At 41.3% G+C, this 24726-nt stretch overlaps 1 protein-coding gene across 5 annotated transcripts in view; it reads left to right on the top strand.

Moving 5' to 3' along the window:
- shank3b (SH3 and multiple ankyrin repeat domains 3b) overlaps positions 1-24726 on the top strand; it is an 80609-nt gene that overhangs the window by 24575 nt on the left and 31308 nt on the right. For 4 of the 5 annotated variants that reach the window (XM_038305203.1, XM_038305207.1, XM_038305204.1 and 1 more), the window contains exons 3-4: positions 21384-21555; positions 21695-21898. In XM_038305203.1, the coding sequence (XP_038161131.1) occupies positions 21388-21555; positions 21695-21898 (372 nt within the window). In that variant the 5' untranslated portion in view covers positions 21384-21387. The remainder of the gene's footprint in view (positions 1-21383; positions 21556-21694; positions 21899-24726) is intronic. The other variant, XM_038305208.1, reaches the window with a different exon arrangement.

Here is a 24726-nt window from a genome sequence, read left to right as displayed (position 1 = left end):
ACTCTGTCTGCACCAATGAAGATTAAACTCTTGATCAGGGCTGAGTGCCTTTCAAGAGACCTACTGTCTAAAGTATTTATGCAACAAATCAGCAAATAACTGTTTAATAAGAGAAAATAACCCATTGACTGAGAATGTGGAATTGAATTTCTAACTCCATATCATTAAGTGTAGAAACAAATCAAATACAATAAAGAATCTCAGCCTGATGCTGCAAAATCAATTAATTATATCTCAACATACACACTCTATAAAATAAGAGCTCAAAAAAAATATATAAAATAGTTATGGGGGAGTTGCGGCCTAGTGGTTCGGGTGTAGAGCTTGGAATCCTGAGGTTCTGAGTTCGAGCCCCACTCCCACAAACTGCTATTCTAGGTCCCTGAGCAAGACCCTTTACCCCACTCTGCTCCCTGGGCGCCGCACAATGGCAGCCCACTGCTCCCCAAGGGGATGGGTTAAATACAGAGTTCATTTTGTTGCTCTGTACTTGTGACAGTATAATGACGAAAAAAAGCTCGAAAGAAAAAAGAAAAAAAGATTTAAATTGAAATAGTTTGTATACGTGAAACAATTAGATTTTCCACAAAAGATAAAAACCCATTTTAGAGACACCAACATGCCAGCAGCATCATGTTTATAAATATTCAAAAAGATACTGAATTTCAAAAACTTTTAATGTTAGCTTTCTTTGTTTTGTGTCCTTGTTAACATCAAAAGCATAAACAGTGGTCTCATCTCTTGCTGTAGTAGTTCAGGCGTAGAGTATTATAGACCTTGAAGCGTCTGACTGTAAAAACCTTTTCAATAGAGTTGAAGCTCAAACTGAGCGAGAGCAGCGTGGCTGTTTGAACATTTTAGCTAGAAACAGCACTGAAGTGTAGCTATCAAGGTAAAACAGAGTCTATAGCCACAGATCACTCAGACGCTCCGGCATACGGCCCATCCTTTCAACTTCACCACATTAAACAGTTTGAAGCGTTTGGGCGGTAAATCTACAGCCATAAATCCACACCTACTGATGCCTCTCATAGAGATGAGCAAAACCCCCTCAGTGAATTCATGTTTTATAAACTGAAACATGTTTAGGTTCCTATTGAACATTCTAAAAATCCATGTTTTATTTGGTTAAGTTTGGTTATTAAAATCCCGGCATAAATATTCCCCTTTGAATCACCAGCCCTTTTCGGCCGGCTGGACCTCACTCTGCTTTCTCTGTCAGCGTTTCACAGCGTTTGCTTCAGAGGACTTTGAGCTGTCCTCTTTGGAAAATCGCTGCAGATCAGTGGTGTCTAATGTCAGTTCTCGAGGGTGTTCTTCATGTTTTTGATGTTCACCTGCTTCAGCGCTCCCTAATCAAATGATTGGTGCATTAGCGGGCCTCCGCGGAACATAATGAGATGCTGAGGAGATAATTCACCTGTTTGAAAGAGCTTTGTTGCAGCAGATCTGCATCTAAAACAGCCCTGCTCTTGGTTGTCCAGTATGTTGGATCTACTCTTTTATTCTTTATCTTTTAATTTTTGGTCATATGTTTGGGATTATGTTGATAATTCTATTGGGGGACAATTTTCAGCTTTTTGGAACCTGCCATTTCGCCCCTAAACAGCTGTTTTCCTGCATACCTTCCTATGAGCCATCAAGGAAACGTCCTTATCCTCTTCCTCATCGTGGTCCTAGTTCTGTTTCACTCTTCTGGTATTAAACTTAATATAGATGGAGACACCTCTGCCTAATGAGAGCGGACATGTTCTCTTGTTTCCCATTTTTAGAGAGGAGAAAAACATCCCTCACTGCAGCATCGTGTGTTTATATGTTACAGAAAAGGAGATCTGGGAGCACAAATTAAATGTTTATCAACATGTTATTAAAAAATTAAAGGTCTCCAGGTGTATTTATTTTGGACCAATCATCAGGTTTTCCGAAAGCACTGAGGTGATTTTATGTTTGATTGACTTTAAAAAAAACTAAAAATATAACCTGACAGGTTGACTCAAAAGAGTAGAAATCAAATGTAATGTTCAGTTTTAGATAATTTTACTGGAAAAGCTGTCAAGGTAAGAACTTATAATTGTTTCATCCAATTGTCAACATGCTTCTGTTTTACTGATTAAGATGTAGCTCTAAAAACCAGGAGCTATCAGATCTGTAGCTGTTTGGATGATGCCCTGTCACTCTCCTGCATCTTCACCTTAAAATAGAGCAATGATAATCCCTGACTCATTTCCAGAGCCAAGTTCTTTTGGGTTTATGTCAGGTCTGCACTGGGCCACCAGAACCAGCAAGGAACCACCTAATGGATTCCTATCAAACTAAATTATCTTTAATCGTCTGGTTAAAGAAAACCTGCCTGGAGACTGCAGGTGACAGTTTCTAACTGGCTAATTTAGTGGCAAGTTCATCAAACTATTTCTTATTACTAATGGTATACACTTTTTATTCGACTTTTCATATAGCTAAACAAATATTTACTTACTCATACTCGCATTGCGCCATTCTTCCTTCTTCTCTGCCTTCGCCATGTTCCTCTTCATGTCTTTCTCCCCTGCTATCACTTCTATCTCGTCTATCCATGTTGTGCGTCATTGGCCTCGTCCCTGTTTGGCCAAGATCATTTTCAAGTCCAGACCAGATGAGGTCCAGCTGACATGACCGAAGTACAGGAACTTTCTTTTGAGGATCTGGTCTAGCAGAGTTGGTCTTTCTGTTCCCATGCTTTGTAGCCCCTCCACATTGTGTAACATCTCCATCCAACTGATTTTGAGCATGCGCCCATAGCACCAAAGCTCGAAAGACGTAATTTGTTTCTTGGTCAGCTTCGTCAGGGCAAAACACTCAGAGCTGTAGCAGACTAGAGAGAACACTCGGTTTTTGAGAATTTTCTAAACGAATATTTACAGATGTTAAAAAAAAGAAATGCTTTACAACAACTAATCACACTAAACATGCTGACTAAAATATTATCATTTGTAAGTTGGAATAAAATCACATATAATTTGTTTCACAGGAAATGAACATGTAACAGGAAGTGAGGAAAAATAATCTAAGAATATAAGAAACTGAATATCAATTGGATCATTTCTATTTCTTCCTCCTTGATGTTCTGATAGGGGGTCCTTGTAAAATTCACGAGAACGTAGAGCTGCTGTAAATAGATTATCGGTTAGCCTTCAACCAAAGCAAGCTGTCGTTTTACCTACAGGCATTGCAGGACTGCCCGGCCGGGTTCGGCTGTTATTAAAGGAATAGTACACCCAAAACATGATTAGCCTTCATTTTCTACTCACCCCCATGCTGAACAACACCCTGGAGTACTTTTTTGATATCTCAAATGCATCTGGAGATCTGGGAGGCTTCTTGCTGTCTGCTGACATTCAAATAATGGAGGTCTATGGTGACCGAGACAGAAAGGTCCATAAAAGTCCACAAAAAACGTGTCAATATTCCTCCATACTGCTCGTCCAATGTATTCCAAGTGTCCTGAGTGGGTAGCATCCAGAATTTACTCGAAACGAAGTCATTTAGAATGTTTTTAGAGCATAAACAGTAGTGTAAAGGATTTCCTGAAAGCGCGCACATGCGCGATCACGACGCTACGGAAGCCGGCAGACCAAACCAGATGAAAGTGCGCATTCAGCGTCTGCTCTGCCGATAATGCAAGCTTAGAAGAAGAAATGTGCTGTTTACCTGTGCAAAGAAAGAAACAAAAGAAAAATGTCTGAGGACTTCAGTGTTGAGGAAGAGCATGAGTTCTTTGCCGAGCTGAATGCGCTGGTTTGGTCTGCCGGCTTCCGTAGCGTCGTGATCGCGCATGTGCGCGCTTTCAGGAAATCATATACACTACTGTTTATGCTCTAAAAACATTCTAAATGACTTCGTTTCGAGTAAATTCTGGATGCTACCCACTCAGGAAACTTGGAATACATTGGACGAGCAGTATGGAGGAATATTGAAACGTTTTTTGTGGACTTTTATGGACCTTTCTGTCTCGGGCGCTGGGCACCTCCATTATTTGAATGTCAGCAGACAGCAAGAAGCCTCCCAGATCTCCAGATGCATTTGAGATATCAAAAAAGTACTCCAGAGTGTTGTTCAGCATGGGGGTGAGTAGAAAATGAAGGCTAATGATGTTTTGGGTGTACTATTCCTTTAAGTGGCTGTATCAGCTGTCACCTTCTGGCTTTCCGGTAATTTTGTGGTTCTGCCAGCAGATGGCGCCACACCTGTTTATGTCTGCTCATTGCACCCAGTGCTGGAATTCTATTTGGGCTGAAAAAGGATCTAAATGCTATGGGGATGGATGCTTAGTGTATATAACTATTTTATAATATGAATTAAATGTTTTTGGTCCTTTTTAATAGAATGTTGAGGTAAATGCTCTGCTGAAGGTGAAGCCGTGATTGAGGAGGTGGTCTGGAAGCTAGGCTCCTGGTAGGGGAGTTAACCTCACTGATGGAGTACAGCTACAAGCAGCTCTATGTAGCAGATTAGGAAAGACAAGGAGAATCTTTAAACGTTGGCTGGAAAAAAGTCGTCCACGCCAACTTTCTGAAATTTGGTCCAAGGAAGAAGTTTAACAGCGATTGTACTCTAACCCAGAGATGTGGAACTTTGGGTAGTTGTGATCTACCTCTTAAAATAGTGTTTAGACCAATCTTTTTGGACCTTTTCATGCCATGTCCTTGTAAAAGAAGAACATGTGGAACATCAGCTAAAGAGTTTTGTTTGGTTGGGGGATTTCTTGGTTTCCTTCGTGGTTTCCTTCATTTTAAACCGGATAGGAGATAGACTTGTTTAAGTTTTAGTCACCATCAGGTGGGTTACCAGCCATTTTTGGTTGAATTAATGAGACAATAATGTCAGTAAAATGTGTTGTTTTTTGGGGGGTCCAGAAGCAGAGCTATAGATACTCTTTGGGCCTTAATTGGCCCACAGTAACGAGTAGTATGACCCAAGTAGGAGCCGATTGGCTAGAAGGGACTATGGTGATTAGTCACATCTAGATGAACTCAGTAATGTATATTTATTTGGACCAGGATTGATGGTTAAAGCTGCAGTCTGTAACATTGAGAGAGCAGACTTCGACTGAAAATTTGAAGAAAAACAGGTTTCACGCCACTCCCCCACCCTCTCTGCTTCACTCATGCCCCACCTCCAAGCTCCACCCCTCTCACAGCATCTGCGCGGCTACCGCATGCGACCAGAAGGGGGGGGGCGGGATTCAGCGTGTGTGAGCTGTGATTGACACTCCATCAGACGCTCCTCTGGCTGTGATTGGTTGTTTTGACTCGTCCCGAATTATTCTTTCCAGATTGAAATACAGGCAGTATGCAGGACCAATTGAAGCAGTTTTTTTCACAGGTTACATATCACATGTACTGCTGTCTGGGCATAGGGACAGTTTTAGCCAATATGACAAAAAAGTGATTTTTAAAAACTTACAGACTTCAGCTTTAATAAAAGCTCTTCTTAGCATCATAATCTGATTTTACTGGTTAGGTGTTAGAATTGTGGTTTAAAGCCAGACAGATCCTCGATGGCATTCAGACACAATGGAAAGTATTTATGGTGCTCACGGACTGAAAGGGTTCATCTCCACAACATAAAATCTAACATTTGGTTATGTGGATGTGAGGCCGATCCCTTTTTTTATGTTTTCATTCTGATTGCTTGATGTGTGAAACTGCCAGACTGTGATGATTGTCAGCAGGAAACACAGACGCTCTTCACACCGCAGAGGAACATTCTGTCTCTCTGAATTATACAAGAGCAATGTGGAGAGACGCATATCCTCCCTACATTTATTCCTCAACACAAATCATTGCACTTCTTTAAGAACGTTTGAAGGGTTCACATTCTATACGGTAACATAGTCGACCCTCTGTCATGTTTATGATCCTGGGAAAGTGGTTCCTTTATTTTCATCTTTTTGATACTTGTGCAAAGAAACGTTTTGGGAAAAAAGTCTATGTCAAGTTTTCAAAACTCATTTATTTAGTGGGGGTCAGGAAATGATGATGTATTATTTCCAAAACATTTTGCGCTTTGGCTGCAATTCTTCCCTCTTCACTTTTTTTGCTTTCATCAGTCCATTCATGCCAGTTTGTACCTGAGGTCAGATCTCAGGTCAAAATGACTCTGGGAGGGAGACTCTGCCTGCCAACTCCTCCCGGGACTTCCTCAGGTCAGAGAGGATAAAAATTCACCAGGAAAATCAGCCAACCTCATGACACTGATGGCTGGATGTTCCCCTTCAGGATTTTATCCTTGGGAGGGATTGTTGAAGGTCCGGTCAAGCTGTCCCGGTCCAGAGCTCTGGATCTGGATAATATTTTCTGGTCTGCCCAAAAAGTTGTGCATTTGGGGCCTTTGTTTTCATTGTTGGATCATGACCTCTGACCTTAGCTTAGATGTTGTTCCGTGTTCTTATGTGACATCCTGGCTGAGACACTGGTGTTAATTGAGTAGTTTTGGTTGGTCTGCCTCTTGTGAAGGTTCACCACTGTTCTAAGTTTTCTGCATGTGTGTATGCTTGTTCTTTCTGTGGTTCTTGAGAGTCGTACAGCTTTACAAATCTTTGTAAAACCCGTCTCCAGACTGATGTCATTGACTTTGTGTTGCTTTTTTAGGTCTTTAGCTTGCAGTTTTTTTTTCTGATACATTAATGTTTTCTACATCCATTCAGAGTTTGACAGCTTGTCTTTCATTTATTATTGTCTATTAAAGCCCTAGTGTGTTATATTTAGGGCTTAAACAATCAATTGAATATTAAGAGAAACATAAACTAACCTGGTAATCAAGATGTTTCCTATAGAGTAATGGTACACAGACCCAAAAAATGCTCTTCGGCTAAAGAATAAGTAACTTACAGCAGTGATTAGGATAAACTCTACAAACTATTTTCTGAACAGAAAAAAGTTCTTGCATTAAAGTTTGACCCCTTTCAGCAACCAAAATCAAAGATGGTGAAACATCATGGCGTCTTTCATTGGGTGCCCCGCCACCTATGTATCTATAAAGAACTCATTCTAAACTGTATATGCTTTAATAGTTGACTTATTAGCGACTATTAGAGACACACTGTCCCTTTGAAGTCGTTGGGAAACGGCCTTTCCAACCGTCGTATTTCTAAACTCTCCCAAGTGGTGCACGACTTTACACAAGTGAATAAAGTGAATGTGATCGGTCGTTTATCAAGGGGGCAGTGGGAAGGTTTGCAAGCAAGTTTGATTGTGGCCGGTTCCTCTGAAGCATCTTGCTAACCAGTTAGCAACTTAGTGCTAGTAGGTTCCCAATGGGAAATTCCATTGGGACCAAGTAGCACTAAAGTGGTGACTTAGAAACGACACTGTCAAGGAACGCTATGGACAGAGGAAACATGCAAGAGGAGGAGAGATTAGTGTCGGAGGTCGTGGATGAGTCTCCTCCGTCATACATGTTTTATTTAGAGGAGGAAAGTGGGATGAAGATGTTGTGGAAAAGGACGCCAGGGCGGCAGAAGCTTGGTTTGGTGTAGAAGGCTTACAGCCGTACATGTTTGAGCCCTTGCCTCGCAACGCTGCCAGTTCTGTTAGCTCTACGCCTGCTGAAGACACAGACGTCCATCCCAGTGAACACTGGGACGGAACTCAATGGGAAAGGAAATTATTCTTATTTCAACCATTGCGTATATTAGCTGTTACATATGAATCAAGATGCTATGACCTAAAAAATTTGATTGACAGATGCCTGTTGATATATGATTGGCCGAATTTAGGTGTACAAGCTGATGTATAACTAACTGGCCTGCATATGATAACGAAAGGAAAAAAAACAGATTTTATGACAGGATTTTTGTGACATTTTTTGTGAATTTTGTGACAATGTCATCTGCTAAAGAGTGCATTTATATACATGTTTAAGCAAAAATGATTTGACATTTCATTTAAATATGACTTCCCTACGACTTTAAACTAATTCATCATAAGCAATTTTTATGACCTATACATCCGTTACAACTCTCCTTTTCTATTGTATTAAGAAATAAAAAAAGAGTGATAGAATTTAAGTTATAACTAACAAGATAAACCCAATTACTACTTTATTCTTAGTTCTACATTTTTGAACTATTTTTAAAAAGCTTGAACTGACTCCCCTAATTGTTAGAATTCCTGGAAAAAGGTCAGAGATTTTTGCAACAGGATGAAGACAGAAACCTAAAGTACTGGTAATAAGATTGAAATAGATCTTTAAGGACTAAAAAAAAGCATCTGGAGTGTGAAAGAAATGTTCTGTTATCAGATTTCTGACTTTTATTCCTGTAAACTGTGTGAGAGACAGTTAAACATCCCCTCAGACCCTCTGAGCCATCGGGGGAGCTCAGATCCCAGCGTTCAGCGTAGCTGCTGCATTGTTCAGCTGTGTGGGAGGACAGCGGCTCTGCTCAGGACAAAAGCTGGAAATGATCAATGGCGACCCCGAGTTATTTCAGGACCGAGCTTCCCTCTGATCTAATCCAGAAAGAATTTCGCCTTTCCTTCCCAGAATCAACCATCCAGCTCTGAAAACGCTGGATCTGTTCGTTCCCGAAGTAACGCTGAGGACCAACCTGAGGAGACATTATGTAACGGAGAGCTCTGCAGAGATGAGAAGAACTGCTGTGCTTCTGCTCCCACCGACTGCTACCTGGAGGAGCCATTCACATTTACAGCAGCAGGAATACCAATAAAAGAAGCTGCACTATGGAGGGTATGCTGAGAGCCCAACATGGCAGAAACCCTTCTGTGGACTAGAAGTGCTAATTAGAGCAGAAACAGAAGAAAAGCTGATTTCTCGCTCTTTGAATGGCTGCTGATAAAAGTGCTCGGTTCACATGAAAATAATTTCAGCATTTTTATTTCACTTTACTCCTTTAAACCTCAAAAAATGTTACTAAATAAATATTCCTTTAAATAAAAACATGAAACAATCTGAAAAAGTATAGAAATAATAAATCCTTTGATAAATTTTTACAGTCGAACTTTTCGAGTAAACTATTTAATCGTCTCTTAAGTAGTTTTTCAGATTATTTTAATCTTCTGCTAAAACCAAGACTGCATAAAGTGGGATTAAATAATCTAAGACTCATCTAAGGCTACGTTCACACCGCAGCCTGAAGTGACCCAAATCCGATTTTCTTTTGCCCATATGCGACCTGGATCTGATCTTTTCATGGTAGTCTGATCAACACAGATCCGATTTTTTCCAATGCGACTCAGGCCACTTGGCTATGTGGTCCTGAATCCGATACAAATCTGATCTTGTCTGGATCTTCGTTCTCATCCTTTCACTCTTTTAGTTTTTTAGGTCTGCATCTGGAACCTTCTGTGTTTTTCTGGTTCTTCCTCATGGGATTTTTTTTTTTTATCCACACAGATATGTCAAGTAATTATTGGTTCATCTTTCTGAGCTGAAATATAGAAGCTCTCTTTCTAGAAGCTACTTTCACTGAAGTCTGACTCAGATCTTTGTTTTGTATCCATTCGTTCGTCTCTTTGTCTGTTTCAAGGCTGAGCTTCCAAAGAAAGAGCTTGATGCTTTTGTCTGTATTCACCTGTTTGTGTAAACTCCTTTGTTTTAAGCTCGCAGTGACTCAGTTCAAAATGAAAACAGATAAACACAAATGGTTTTGTTGGAGAGAGGGCCGTCATGGGTTTGCTGGTTTAACAAAAGGAGATCTGAGGTCTCCACCAACATCCCCATCAGCCGATATGTATAGAGGCTCTCCTGGTCCGATGGAGCGGCTCCCATCTCTGAGGAGGAGGAAAGGTTTCTTAAATGCCAGGAGATGATTCACAGCTTCTGATTGGTGGAAATGAAGAGCTTTGAGATCAAACCCCTTCAGCTGTGAATTGATTAGAGGAAATGTTCTGGGCTGGAGGAGGGTCAAATGGGTTCTAGGTTACTGTAGAACAAAAGAAGCAGAACAACACTTTTAGACGGCTTCCTGTCTGCTGCTCAGAGCTGGAAAGCTGAAACGATCAGATGACCCCTCAGAGCAGAGCAACTGAAAGGGAAAAACTTTAAACTGAACCGTAAACGCAAACAAACCTGCCGCTTTATTAAGTAAAGCTGTTAAAATGCTTCTTAACACAGATTGTAAATCAGCCAATCCCATGGCAGCAACTTCAGCGCTCCTAAGAACCGAAATTATGGTTAAAGCCGGGCGTACACTGTATGATTTTTTTCAATCGTTGCACACAGCTGCAGCTCACGCTGTACGACGAAACTGCAGGGTTTCGTCGTACAGTGTGAAACGCTGCCTCGGCATTTTGTGCAATTTTGTGCTGAAAGCTCTAAAAAGAAAAGTCCAAGACGTATTTGGACAGATGTCATCTCAATGTCATCTGAGAGGAAGAAGAATCATTGTTTGCCCACGAAGGCCAACTGAATTTCAAAAAATGTTTGATTTTCTCCCAACGGTTCCTGATCGGGAGGTGGTCATGAGAGGCTGATCGGCCCTCGTTACCCTCTGTACACTACACGATGCACGATCAGGCTGAAAGTCGGCCCCATTGAAAAATTATCCCACGACTGGAAAGTAGTTGACCCGAAAACTGCAAAAAATCGTAGTGTATGCCCGTCTCAAAGAAGAGCCGGAGAAAGGAGGAGGAGAGAAGGGAATCATTCTTGCTGGAAGCGTGATCGCTCTTTATTACTCAGCTTTTATTCACACATTGAAGACAAACCTATAGAAAGGTTTTTGGATCTATCTACAAAATCATTCCTTGATGAAGAAAATGGTCTAAAACAGCTTTGTGGAACACCTCAGCTGTGTAGCAGAGGTACAATCTGGTTTATTGCAGTAAAATGTGATGATTTAACATCATCGTCGCCCTTCATTAAACATTCTGATCAATTACTGAATAATTCATCACAGACTTCTGATTGTGAGGAATGATTTGCTGCTGATCACGTTACATGAATGCTACTGATAAGTAATACAAATAATAAAGAGGCTTTGATCATTAATTTGTACAGAAATCTTCTAAAAAAATCCCAAATTTTTAGGTAAAACTGATAATATTGAGGGATTTTTGCTTGACTGTTGCCATAAAATAAGCTTTGAGACTGCAGCCATGTTCACCAAATTTTCTACAGAGAAAAGGAAGTTATACTTTGATAACCCTGTTTGGGGAATTTATTTTATCGTATATTTCGATCAGGGTTATAAATGAAAGCAGTTGAGAGAAAGAAAGCGCTGCCAGGGCCTCAGAGGAAAGTGCAGCCTCTGCCATCTGATCCCTAAACTGCACGACTCAGTTCCCTGAGGATGTTGGTAGAAAGTTCATGAAGCAGGCGTGGAGCAGAGCAGGTGAATGACCCAAAGGGGACGGTTTAGACCAGGCACGCCCAGAGTCGGTCCTCAGGGCTGCAGTTCTGCAGGGTTAGAGGTTTCCGTGCTTCAGCACAGCTGATTTCCATTGATAGCTGATTAACAGGCTTTTGTTGAACTGAAATAATCAGAATGAGCTGTGCTGAAGCTGAGAAACCTTGAAAACCTGTAAGACAGCGGCCTAGTGGGACCGACTTTGGACATGTCTGGATTAGATTAATGCAGTGGTTCTCAAACTTTTTCTGTCATTCCCCACTTTGGACAAGGGGGAATTTTCAAGCCCCGCCTGTCCCCATCGCCCCAACACAATGCTAATGAAATATGCAACAATCTTAAAATGTTCCAATTTTACTGAAGTAACAAGTAGTATCTAAATACAAACTATCTACATCAAATAACAGCAAGCTAAAAAATAAAGAAAATAAAAATGCAGCTGTGTCAAAATTTGTATCAAGCTCAAAGATAGAAAAAATTAAAGTGCCACTCTGCAATCTGTTAATAAAAGAAAAGAAGTGAAATCCATCTGGCAAGACAGGTCTATTTATCCCTGCATTAGTGGCTGCAATGAGCCTGTTTTGCATTGCACAGTTTCTCAAAACGGGGTTGCAGGCTTGATACTGCCACTCTCAAGTCATGCTCAATGTTCAGCTGAGATCTGTATTTTGTTTTCAGTGAAGCAACAGCTGAAAAGCCCATCTCACAGAGATATGATGTGGCAAAGGGAAGAAGAATGCACACAGCTCTCTGCCCGATGAGTGGATACTCCCTCTCCACTCCTAACCAGAATTCACTATTAGTCTGAGCATTAAACCTGAGCTTCAGGGTGGAGTCAGACGTCATTTCAATAAACTGGTCCTCCTCAGCAGACCTAAAATCAGCAGGTGCTGCAGACAGAATAGGAAAAAATAGACTTACTTTATTTTTCATTGCATAATAAACTAATAAAATATTTCAAATTCAGTTATTTATGATCAACCTGCGCCGTCAATCCCGGCGCATGTGCGCTTTATTTGCAGTCTGGACGCTAAAGTTAAACATGCTGTGTCTCTGCTCTGACTGCAGCGCTGAGAGGGACTCCTGCGATAGCGGGGGAGAACGGGGTTGGGACGGAGGAGGCGCCCCACGGCAGCACCTGCCGCTGGAGGACAAGAAAAGGAACGATACGTGCTTTCACGTAAGAGTCTCCAAAAGTCGCTAGATTTGTCGCTAGTCGCTTTTTTGAAAAAGAGTCGCTGGAGGGGTCTGAAATATAGCGACAAAGTCGCTGAGTTGGCAACACTGGGGCGCGAAAGTTTATTCCGTTACAAATAATATGCCGACGTCACGTCAATAATTATTTTGGCACTTCAGTTCCAGGTGAAATGTTTCTCATATCTAATGTTCTTTTAATTAGACTGCATGTAGGCTAGTAATGATTACTTTGTGGGTTTGATTGGTCTAAAAAGCGGCAACATACAGCTATAAGGACAGTTTGCTCTCACACGTTCTACATTTATAGTCACACACACACACACCGGAACTTGGCGCGCCCCACCTGTCACGTCTCAATTCCCCACCAGTGGGTCGCGCCACACACTTTGAGAACCGCGGGATTAATGGAAAGCCATTTCTCTACTTCTGTAGTTAATATCAGGCGTATTTAATGAATGTTTGTGTTGATATTTGTTATGAGCTCCATCTGAAAGCTTTACTCATCAACATTGATACAATTAGGAAAAAAAATAAAGAAAATAGAATGGGATGAAAAAAAAAGTTCAAACAGAAATATTTTCGATCAAAATTCAAAACCCAGAAAATATCCAGAAACATTGTTCAACACTTCAGCTGTTTGAATCTAAGATGGGAGATTAGAGCAGGAAAAATCCACGATCCACCAAAAAAATCCCACCAGAATCCAATTAGTTGGAAGTTTAGATGTTAGAGCGGGACTCGCCGAGTTTGCTGTTCCAGTAATGTTCATTCATTCAGTGATTGGGTCTTAATACTGTGTCAGTTTTTACCTGCAGGTGAAAAAAGCAGAAACTGTTCATTACTTTTTTTGTGTGTTTAATATTTGGACACTGGGCTGACAGGAAAGGGGATACGACATGCAGCAAAGTCCCCCAGGTCAGATTGGAACCCAGATCGGCCATGTTGAGAACTAAGACCTCCGTACATGTGTTGTGTCCTCTAACTGTGCCACCGAAGCGCACCCCTCATAAATGAAGCTGTTTCCACATTTACCGCCTTTGGTTCTCCCTGTTAGTCTCCCTCATGATCCAAAGACATTCAGACCTGGACTACAGATTGTCAGAAAATCTCTGGATATGATTATGTTACAAGAGTTTAAAAGGTCGCCAGCCTGAAAATAGCTCAGCTTATAAGGATTTTGATTAAGGTTCATTCCTTTTTTATCCCCTTTTTGTAAAATTTTTATTTGACATTATTTTCCAAGCGCTTTGCAGCCGAGTGTGAAGCGGCCGGCATGAGGATCAGTGCCTCCAAATCTGAGACCATGGTCTTGAGCCGGGAAAAAGGTAGAGTGCCTCTCCGGGTTGGGGAGGATGTACTGCCCCTAGTGGAGGAGTTTAAGTATCTTGGGGTCTTGTTCACGAATGAGAGGAAGATGGAGCGGGAGATCATTAGGTGGATTGGTGCGGCGTCTGCAGTGAAGCAGGCTCTGTACCGCCCTGTTGTGAGCAAAGCTCTCAATTTACTGGTTGATCTACGTTCCTACCCTCATCTATGGTCATGACTGAAAGAACGAGATCCCGGATACAGCGGCTGAAATGAGTATTCTCCATAGTGTGTCTGGGCTCTCCCTTAGAGATATGGTGAGGAGCTCAGTGATCCGGGGAGGAATCAGAGTAGAGCTGCTCCTCCACATCGAGAGGAGCCAGTTGAGGTGGCTTAGGCATCTGATTAGGATGCCTCCTGGACGTCTCCCTGGTGAGATGTTCCAGGCACGTCCCACCGGGAGGAGGCCCAGGGGGAGACACAGGACACGCTGGAGGGACTATGTTTCTCTGCTGGCCTGGGAGCGCCTTGGGATTCCCCCTGAGGAGCTGGCCCAAGTTGCTGGGGACAGGGACTAAAGCTGCTACCCCCGCGACCTGACCCTGGATAAGCGGAAGAAGATGGATGGATGGATGGATGGATGGATGGATGGATGGATGGATGGATGGGTTATTTTCCACATGTATGCAATTTTCAGATGCACCCTTTTGATTTCTGATCTTTTGGAGACGGGCCTGTTTACCGCCCTATAGATCAGATATCTTTCTGAATCAGACCAGGGAATTGTACCCAGTCAGAGTTTAAGAGCAAGCGGAGGATGTGAAGGAAGGGCAGCGTGTTTGATTAGTAGAAGAAAAACGAATATCTCCGAACTGGTGGTACGATCCGTACCGGGACTCATGCAGGGCGTTATTCAGTTTTGAATTTACAAATAACTGCAGTTTTTTGGGGTTTTTATTTTTGTATTTCACTGCACTTGTAAAGTATATACAGGATAATCTAAAGGACATAAAACACGGGTGAAAATGGTGGCTTTGTTTTTCCTGGGCTCTGAGCATGTTCGGTGATGATGTCAGACATGCGATATAACAGAAATGATGGGAAGCATTGATTCTCTCAGCAAAGTCAGTGTACTTTTAGGGCTGCAACTAACGATTATTTTAAAAATCGATGAATCGGACGATTATTTTTTCGATTAATCGATGAATCGGACAAAAAATATTTTTTATATTAACCTCTTTATTCCAAAATAAACATTATAGACAGAACAAACAAGCACACAAGTACAGGTTGCTCATTAACTGTACTGGTGCAATATGAAAAATAAATGTTTCTGTTAAAACTACGCAAACTTACATGAGAAATGTAGCTGTACATCGACAAAATATAGGGTACTTTGTTTCATAAAGCGCAAAAAAAGACATTTTTGTTTTTAAAAGCCCCTAAGGGGTTCAAACAATAGGCCCCCCCATTTCAACAAATGAGTTTTTTTAGACTAGAAGAGTTCTGCCTTTTAAGACAGGAAAGTACAGCAGTTAAAGTTGCTACTTGAGAAAATACTGAACCATAGAGATAAAAATAGCCCTGTGATTCAAATTATAAATTGTATTTGGAATAAAAATGAGAGAACTAGGGGTGCTAAAAAACACATCCTCCAAAGACAGATATTTACATGGGAATGTGGCAGATAATTAATTGACATATTACTGATCTTGCTGGATTTTATTCTGCTTTACTTCTATAAATTGCAGGATCATCTTTACTTTATCTTTGCCAGAAGATTTAAACTTTAAAAGTCTTGCCCTCATAATTTGCAAGTTAATTTATTTATAAAGTAAATATAAACGCTGCTTAAGCTAATTCAAATGAAATTTAAAGTAAAATAAGTAGCCAACCTTATCACTGTCTGTAACCTACTAACACGGTAAGGAAAGCATCAGATGAGCTACCTGAGAAACTAACGTTACGTTTCCCCCACTTTAAAACCAAACAAACATGGTGGTTCCGTGCCATGTTAATTTCTTTTGAAAAAAGTTGCATGTTATCACTTTTTTCGCTTTACAAAGCGCAGGCTATTTTAATTATTGTGATCAATTTGCGCCGTCAATCCCGGTGCATGCGCGCTTCATTTGCAGTCTGGACGCTGAGACTCTGAATGAGAGGGACTCCTGCGGGAAAACGCGGTTGGGGTGGGGGAGGCGCCCCACGGCAGAGTAGGAACGATGCATGCTTTCACGTAAGAGTCTCCAAAAGCCGCCAGTGACACCGAAAAAAGTCGCCAGATTTGTCGCTAGTCGCTTTTTTGAAAAACATTCGCTGGAGGGGTCTGAAAAGTCGCAGAGTTGGCAACACTGCACCTGCGGCGCTGACTCGCTCTGCCGTATTTTTTTTTCTTCCTCTTTCAGTCAAGAGGCAGTGATGACGGCGCGGCGGATGACGCAATAATCGCGCGACACAACTAATCGATGATGAAATTCGTTGCCAACGCTTTTAAAAGTCGATTTTTATCGATTTTATCGATTCGTTGTTGCAGCCCTATGTACTTTGATGTCTTTCTGTAACTAAGGATAGAGATCTGTACTCTGAGCACATTTATGTAATAAGCAGTGATCCGGACCGGTTTGTGGGAGCATGAGGCGGATCGAGCTTCCAGTACAGATCGGTTAGAAATCTGGTGTTTTGTATTTTGTCTCAATCAGTACCATAACAGAGCAATACTGCCCCCTTCTGTCAACCACCCCTATAACATGTGCCTCAATGCGTGGCCCTTTAACCAGGAGTGTTTCCTGCTGGGAACATCTCCACATCTGGGCCTCCTCCCAGTCCACCTCAGATCCATCTGATACTGGGAACCAGAACCTGCTGACGATAACTCTCCTCCTCTTCACTCTCACATCTGGTTGGCTGTATGTGAGAGGCTGTCAGAGGGAGTCAGCAGGTACTGAAAAATTGTTCAACCGCGTTGCCGTGGCAACAGAGCATGTAGATCAGTTTTTTTCTTTTTTTAAACACGCACACACACATTGTGACACAGAGAGGTTAGCACAGGATTCCCTGCTAATCCAGTTTCTATGACAACTCACAACTCGGTCTTTTCTCTCCGTCTGCCTCGCTTTCATCCTCAGCTGTGATGGAGCCAGACACCAACTTCTGACTCCATCTGCAGCGCCGCTGTTCAGCTAGTAATTATCAACCGAGCAGATTAATAAAAACGATAATTAAAAGACGTGGTAATGTTTCGTTCTTGTATCGGATTCCCGCAGCCTGCAGGGAGGAAGCTCCGGGGCCGACCCGGTTCTGCTGCAATGGAGGTTTTATGAGCAAATTACTGAACAGTTCATATGTTGGCAGTAAGCAAGTTATTATTGGCCGAGTTGCTCCTAACTCAGAGGTGATGTAGTTCTGTGAGAATATTTGAGAGGCTGAGATTAAGGAAAAAGTTCTGGATTTTAATACTGTTTTGACATCTTGGCTGTTCAGAGGCTCCGATGCTGGTTCTTCCTCTGCAGGACTTTCATTTAACGGAGGTGTTTTAAAGAGGAGGAACCCCTGGTGCAGCTCTTCCAGTGATGCTGCTGGGTTCCTCTCGTTCCATCTTCTAATTCTCAGTGAAATAAAAACAGCATTGGAAGCTGCCGTGCTACTTTGACTATCTTCATGCTGCATTTCTAAAACACTGACTTTCTGGTAAATCTCTAAAAGCAGCACTGAGTAACCTTTGACCCCTAGTATGGGCTTTATTTGAAATATATTTCATGACTTTTTTCAGGTTAATAAATATGGAGTGAGTCTTGTACCAATATTGTTTCTACAAAGCACACATTTTTAAAATGAAAATGTGAAAAAATGCAACTTGGGAATAAAAATTTTACTGTTTTGACAAAATTGATTTTTTTTCTCAGTTTTTTTTTTTTCTGTGAAAAAATAGAATACAATCTATTACACCCAGCAAAGTTATTCTCAGAAAAAAAATTACGTTTTTGAAAGATTCACTTTTGGATTTACTTTTTTCACATTACCATTTGATGTTTTCTTGTATGAAACAATAATGAAACTAAATTCACTCCATAAATATTCAGCTCCTGGTGCAGACTGCTCTTCTCAGAAACTCACCTGTGCAAGTCTGAGCTAACTTAGCTAAAAGCTGTTAGCCTACCAAACCGATGAGACGTATTTCTGGTTCTCTAATGTAGGATTTCATCTAGAGGAGGGATGCTGCTTTAAATTTACTCCATGACTTCTCGGTCTGCTGGTCCAAAATGATCGGCTATCAGAACCAGAACACTGAGGCAGACCAGTTCATTAAGAGCCGATGCAGTGCTGCTAGTGGCCTATAGGGGCGCTATAAACCTGGCCAAGCTGGGTGGTGGTGGCAGAAAGCTGGAAAAAACGCAGCCACTTCTATGAGTACTCCCAGCTCAGACAGTGAACTACAGCACAGTTTGTTTCACTAATATTTAAACAACATACCTTCGCTTTATCTGACATAGACGCTGCCATAAGAGGAGACGCTAATTTTCGATATATGATTGAGGTGAAACGAGAACACAGCTTTTATTGACTCAAATTAAATGAAATTTAAAAACTTAAACCAGTTCCTGTCTGAACTGTGCAGTTCTTTTAACTCTGGATAATGTTCATCGTCTCTAAAAATGGTTCCAAAGGTGTTCTGATCCTCTTCGTCTGAAGCCAGAGGACGTCTATCCAGCCTCCCGGTTACATGATCATCATGTAATCGTCGTACATTTAGTCATTTACTGGAAACATTTATTGCTTTGTTTGTTTCTTTAACATCCTCATGTTAAAAATCAATCATCCTCTCCGTTTCTTGTTGTGTTTCCGCCTTCGAATGTCAAGCAGTTTATCAGTTTACATATAATTCTTCACACACCTACTATATGTTTTTTGGCAGTCCTTTAACGGCTGATGGATGCCTCTTTATCTCTTGACCCTTTCAGACCTCATTTAGCCATTTAAGTTTCTTCTCTAAAGTTGTTTGACTCTATTGTTGTTTGGAGTCTTATTGTGATTATTAAGTCAAAATGATCCTTTAGATAATTCATTCCATTTTATTGGTTTCTTTCATTTGTGTTTCTGAGATGCGGCTGTTGGCCCTTGAAAATGAGACCTTGCTTATTTTTTGCCTGAAAAATAAAGGTTAAATATAATTTTCAGCTCAATAGAGTAGAAAAGAATGTTCCTTTATTTTACTGCCTGGGTGGAAATGTACTTTAGCAGCATGAGGGTGAGTTACAAGATCCACATGTATAATTGTTGGGAAAAGCAGCAAAACATCTGTTGGTAGGAAGGATCTGTGATAATGCTGCTTTGTGCACATAAGGTGCAGCAGTCTGTCACTGAGGGAGTTCTCCACCCATCATCAGCTTCATGCCCCTTCATGTACAGGTGCTGGTCATAAAATTAGAATATCATGAAAAAGTAGATTGATTTCAGTAATTCCATTTAAAAAGTGAAACTTGTATATTATATTCATACATTACATACAAACTCATATATTTCAGATGTTTATTTTGTTTAATTTTGATGATTACAAATGACAACAAATGAAAATCTCAAATTCATCATATCAGAAAATTAGAATATTGTGAAAAGGTTCAAAATTGATGGCCCCTGGTGACACACTCTAATCAGCTAATTAACTCAAACCACCTGCAAAAGCCTTTAAATGGTCTTTCAGTCTAGTTCTATAGGCTACACAATCATGGGGAAGACTGCTGACTTGACAGTTGTCCAAAAGACGACCATCGACACCTTGCACAAGGAGGGCAAGACACAAAAGGTCATCGCTAAAGAGGCTGGCTGTTCACAGAGCTCAGTGTCCAAGCACATTAATAGAGAGGCGAAGGGAAGGAAAAGATGTGGTCGAAAAAAGTGTACAAGCAAGAGAGATAACCGCACCCTGGAGAGGATTGTGAAACAAAACCCATTCAAAAATGTGGGGGAGATTCACAAAGAGTGGACTGCAGCTGGAGTGAGTGCTTCAAGAACCACCACACACAGACGTATGAAAGACATGGGTTTCTGCTGTCGCATTCCTTGTGTCAAGCCACTCTTGAACCACAGACAGCGTCAGAAGCGTCTTGCCTGGGCTAAAGAGAAACAGGACTGGACTGCTGGTGAGTGGTCCAAAGTCATGTTCTCTGATGAAAGTAAATTTTGCATTTCCTTTGGAAATCAAGGTCCCAGAGTCTGGAGGAAAAGAAGAGAGGCACTTCATCCACGTTGCTTGAAGTCCAGTGTAAAGTTTCCACAGTCAGTGATGGTTTGGGGTGCCATGTCATCTGCTGGTGTTGGTCCATTGTGTTTTCTGAGGTCCAGGGTCAACGCAGCCACATACTAGGAAGTTTTAGAGCACTTCATGCTTCCTGCAGCTGACCAACTTTTTGGAGATGCAGATTTCATTTTCCAACAGGACTTGGGACCTGCACACAGTGCCAAAGCTACCAGTACCTGGTTGAAGGACCATGGTATCCCTGTTCTTAATTGGCCAGCAAACTCTCCTGACCTTAACCCCATAGAAAATCTATGGGGTATTGTGAAGAAGAAGATGCAATACACCAGACCCAACAATTCAGAAGAGCTAAAAGCCACTATTAGAGCAACCTGGGCTATCATAACACCTGAGCAGTGCCACAGACTGATCGACTCCATGCCACGCCGCATTGCTGCAGTAATACAGGCCAAAGGAGGCCCAACTAAATACTGAGTGCTGTACATGCTCATACTTTTCATGTTCATACTTTTCAGTTGGCCAACATTTCTATAAATCCTTTGTTTTTATTGGTCTTCAGTAATATTCTAATTTTCTGATATGATGAATTTGAGATTTTCATTTGTTGTCATTTGTAATCATCAAAATTAAACAAAATAAACATCTGAAATATATGAGTTTGTATGTAATGTATGAATATAATATACAAGTTTCACTTTTTAAATGGAATTACTGAAATCAATCTACTTTTTCATGATATTCTAATTTTATGACCAGCACCTGTATGTGGGTCATGGAGCTAATGGCTGGCAGCCCAGAGCCTTAAACATCACCTGCAGTCGGATTCATGTGAAAAAGTTTCTTGTTAAATCGAGGTGACACGGCTTGTCTCTGCAGGCGTTGAGCTGATGGGGGAAAACAGGATGTGATGAAATGTCTGGAGGTTGGGACAGAATCCCTCGCAAAGGTTGTCCTTCTGGAGTGGACCAGCTGAGGTGTCAAATATCTGTTGAGAGATTCATCAGTGGGAGGATTTCAGACTCCTGTCTGTCTCTCCTCGCAGACAGCAGGATAAATAAAACGTTTATTCAGTGACTAATCATTAATTTATGGAGGAAAAAAAACAGAGCAGTTTCCCTGCAGGCATTTTTAATGTTATCTATGAAATAAATAAAACATTTCTTTACAGAGTGAGTTATCCCAGAAGCTGCAGCTTTTTCAGTTTTCCAGGAGGAATGAAAACATTTCCAGGCCCAAACGGAACCAGAGCTTCGTCCTTAACGCTGCCTCTCTGTCCTCCAGCCACATGCCTCTGAGTCCGATCGCTGACACCAAACATGATCGCCCGCGGCAACAGGCGGTTACTAACGGCAACCCAACAGGCTCTGCTGTCGCCAGGGACGACGACGGGGAGGACACGCCCCCTGGAAACAGCATTGTGGTCCGAATCGGGATCCCGGATCTGCAGCAGACGGTAACGCGCTCACAGGAAGGCAGCGAGGAAGGAAACATGGATCATGAAACACGGCACAAACCTGTCTATGTGTCTGTCCGCGTCTTGTCTCTTTCTCTGTCCGTCCTTCTGTCTGTCTCTCTGGCTCCGGCTCTCTCAGAAGTGTTTGCGGTTGGACCCAGAGTTACCAGTTTGGACCAGTAAGCAGAGGGTTCTGGTGACGTTGACTCAGTCTCTGTCGGATGTTTTGAACTATGGTCTCTTCCAGCCGGCGTTCAACGGCCGAGCCGGAAAGTTTCTGGACGAGGAGCGCCTGCTGAAGGAGTATCCTCTTCCCCCCATCACTCCCATCCCGTATCTGGAGGTAAACGCCACCAGAACTTTTCATCACAGACTAACGGAACCTGTAGTAGAACAAAATAGGCCTGAAAGAAACTGAGATTTTATCAACTTACTGAACATTTATCAGACTTTTTTTCTCATTTAAACGGATCCAAATTAACAATTTTGTGACCAGAACCAATATTTCTATAATTCTGTTGGAAACATCATTCATTTTACTGATAAAAAGCAGCAATAAAAAAAAAAGAGGTAAAAGATGTTTTATTTTCTCCAGAAATGTGTTTTTCTAAATATTCTAAGCATTCGATTTAGGACTTTAACTTTAGGATGATCCCACATCATTAAACCTCCTCCGCCATGCTTTACAGTTACACTAAGATGTCGGTTCTGTAGCAAATTTTTTTATCCTGAATTCATCACATTTTCTCCCATTAACGAAACGTCTCAAATGTCTTTGAGAATTTATGACATTTTAAGGAATAAAAGTGAAATTATTTGACAACTAGAGCAGAAATGATTGTATGTAGAATTCAGCAACACCTGAGTCACGACACGCCCTCTATGCACAGCAGCTCCACCTCTCTCTGGACTTTAACTAGACCATTCTCACTCATCTGCTTTGATCTAAATTCTAAACCATTTATCCTTCAACAAATATGATCAATAATAGAGCTCTGGAAAACCTCATAGTCGTTTTGCTGCAGGTGGTGCAGAGCAGTTGAATAATGGCTTCTTGAGAGGTGCACTGCCACCTAGTGGTTGGGGGTTTAAGAACATAAAAAGTAAGAGTATATAAAAATGTTGCCATTTTGATCTAATATCTGACAAAATCATTTTTTCACATTTTTGCACATTTTTCAAGTAGTTGAAAAAAGCATTTTTTTAATGGTCCAAACACAGACCTCCCAAAATTATAAAGGGTAAAATCTGTAAGAGGATGCAATTCAAAAAGTTCATCCTCCCTGAATATTATATTTTTTAAAAATATATATAAAGATATATATATACACTATATTGCCAAAAGTATTTGCTCACCTGCCTTGACTCACATATGAGCTTAAGTGACATCCCGTTCCTAATCCATAGGGTTCAATATGACGTCGGTCCACCCTTTGCAGCTAGAACAGCTTCAACTCTTCTGGGAAGGCTGTCCACAAGGTTTAGGAGTGTGTTTATGGGAATTTTTGACCATTCTTCCAGAAGCGCATTTGTGAGGTCGCACACTGATGTTGGACGAGAAGGCCTGGCTCTCAGTCTCCGCTCTAATTCATCCCAAAGGTGTTCTATCGGGTTGAGGTCAGGACTCTGTGCAGGCCAGTCAAGTTCATCCACACCAGACTCTGTCATCCATGTCTTTATGGACCTTGCTTTGTGCACTGGTGCACAGTCATGTTGGAAGAGGAAGGGGCCAGCTCCAAACTGTTCCCACAAAGTTGGGAGCATGGAATTGTCCAAAATGTCTTGGTATGCTGAAGCATTCAGAGTTCCTTTCACTGGAACTAAGGGGCCAAGCCCAGCTCCTGAAAAACAACCCCACACCATAATCCCCCCTCCACCAAACTTTACACTTGGCACAATGCAGTCAGACAAGTACCGTTCTCCTGGCAACCGCCAAACCCAGACCCGTCCATCAGATTGCCAGATGGAGAAGCGCGATTCGTCACTCCAGAGAACGCGTCTCCACTGCTCTAGAGTCCAGTGGCGGCGTGCTTTACACCACCGCATCCGACGCTTTGCATTGCACTTGGTGATGTATGGCTTGGATGCAGCTGCTCGACCATGGAAACCCATTCCATGAAGCTCTCTGCGCACTGTTCTTGAGCTAATCTGAAGGCCACATGAAGTTTGGAGGTCTGTAGTGATTGACTCTGCAGAAAGTTGGCGACCTCTTCGCACTATGCGCGTCAGCATCCGCTGACCCCGCTCCGTCAGTTTACGTGGCCTACCACTTCGTGGCTGAGTTGCTGTCGTTCCCAAACACTTCCATTTTCTTATAATACAGCTGACAGTTGACTGTGGAATATTTAGGAGCGAGGAAATTTCACGACTGGATTTGTTGCACAGGTGGCATCCTATCACAGTTCCACGCTGGAATTCACTGAGCTCCTGAGAGCGACCCATTCTTTCACAAATGTTTGTAAAAACAGTCTGCATGCCTAGGTGCTTGAATTTATACACCTGTGGCCATGGAAGTGATTGGAACACCTGATTCCAATAATTTGGATGGGTGAGCAAATACTTTTGGCAATATAGTGTATATATATATATATATATATATATATATATATATATATATATATATATATATATATAAAGATATATATATATATATAAAACAGATTTTTTTTTATATAACAGTAAAAAAAATGGAAATACCAATAAAAATAATAATTTCTTTTAAAGTACAATACAGTGAAAAAAATTTATCTGCAAAAAATAAAAGATCAAACATTTAATATGAAAAAACTGTTTATAAACAAAATGAAAAATACATATCTGAAATGGCAAATCTTAAAAGTACAGTTTAAACGTTATCATATGCCTTCTGAATTCTAGATTAAATATAAAAAATTTTTTTTTATAAGCCTTTCCTAAAATAACTTTTTTAAAATGTGTTTTTCATCAATATTGGAAGATATTTCTGTCATCTTTGTAGAACAGCTGAATCTATAAGAGTAATGGAGGTTGGTTTAATGGGAGAAAATGTAACAGTCGGACATCTCTGCTTCGCTCTCCTCTGGCAGAGGTCATTGTTCTGAAGGACGAAGGCTTTAAGGAGCTCAGAGCTGCTCCTTAAGTTTTCATCATCCTTTAAAACATTCAGGAAAATTTTCTCTTCTGCGGGCGATG

This window comes from Cyprinodon tularosa, unplaced genomic scaffold, assembly GCF_016077235.1.
Source record: "Cyprinodon tularosa strain WSP-4 unplaced genomic scaffold, ASM1607723v1 ctg552, whole genome shotgun sequence".
In the NCBI taxonomy this organism is placed as follows: domain Eukaryota; kingdom Metazoa; phylum Chordata; class Actinopteri; order Cyprinodontiformes; family Cyprinodontidae; genus Cyprinodon; species Cyprinodon tularosa.
The sequence above is the reverse complement of the archived record's forward strand: the minus strand, read 5'-3'. Positions and strand labels throughout refer to the sequence as shown.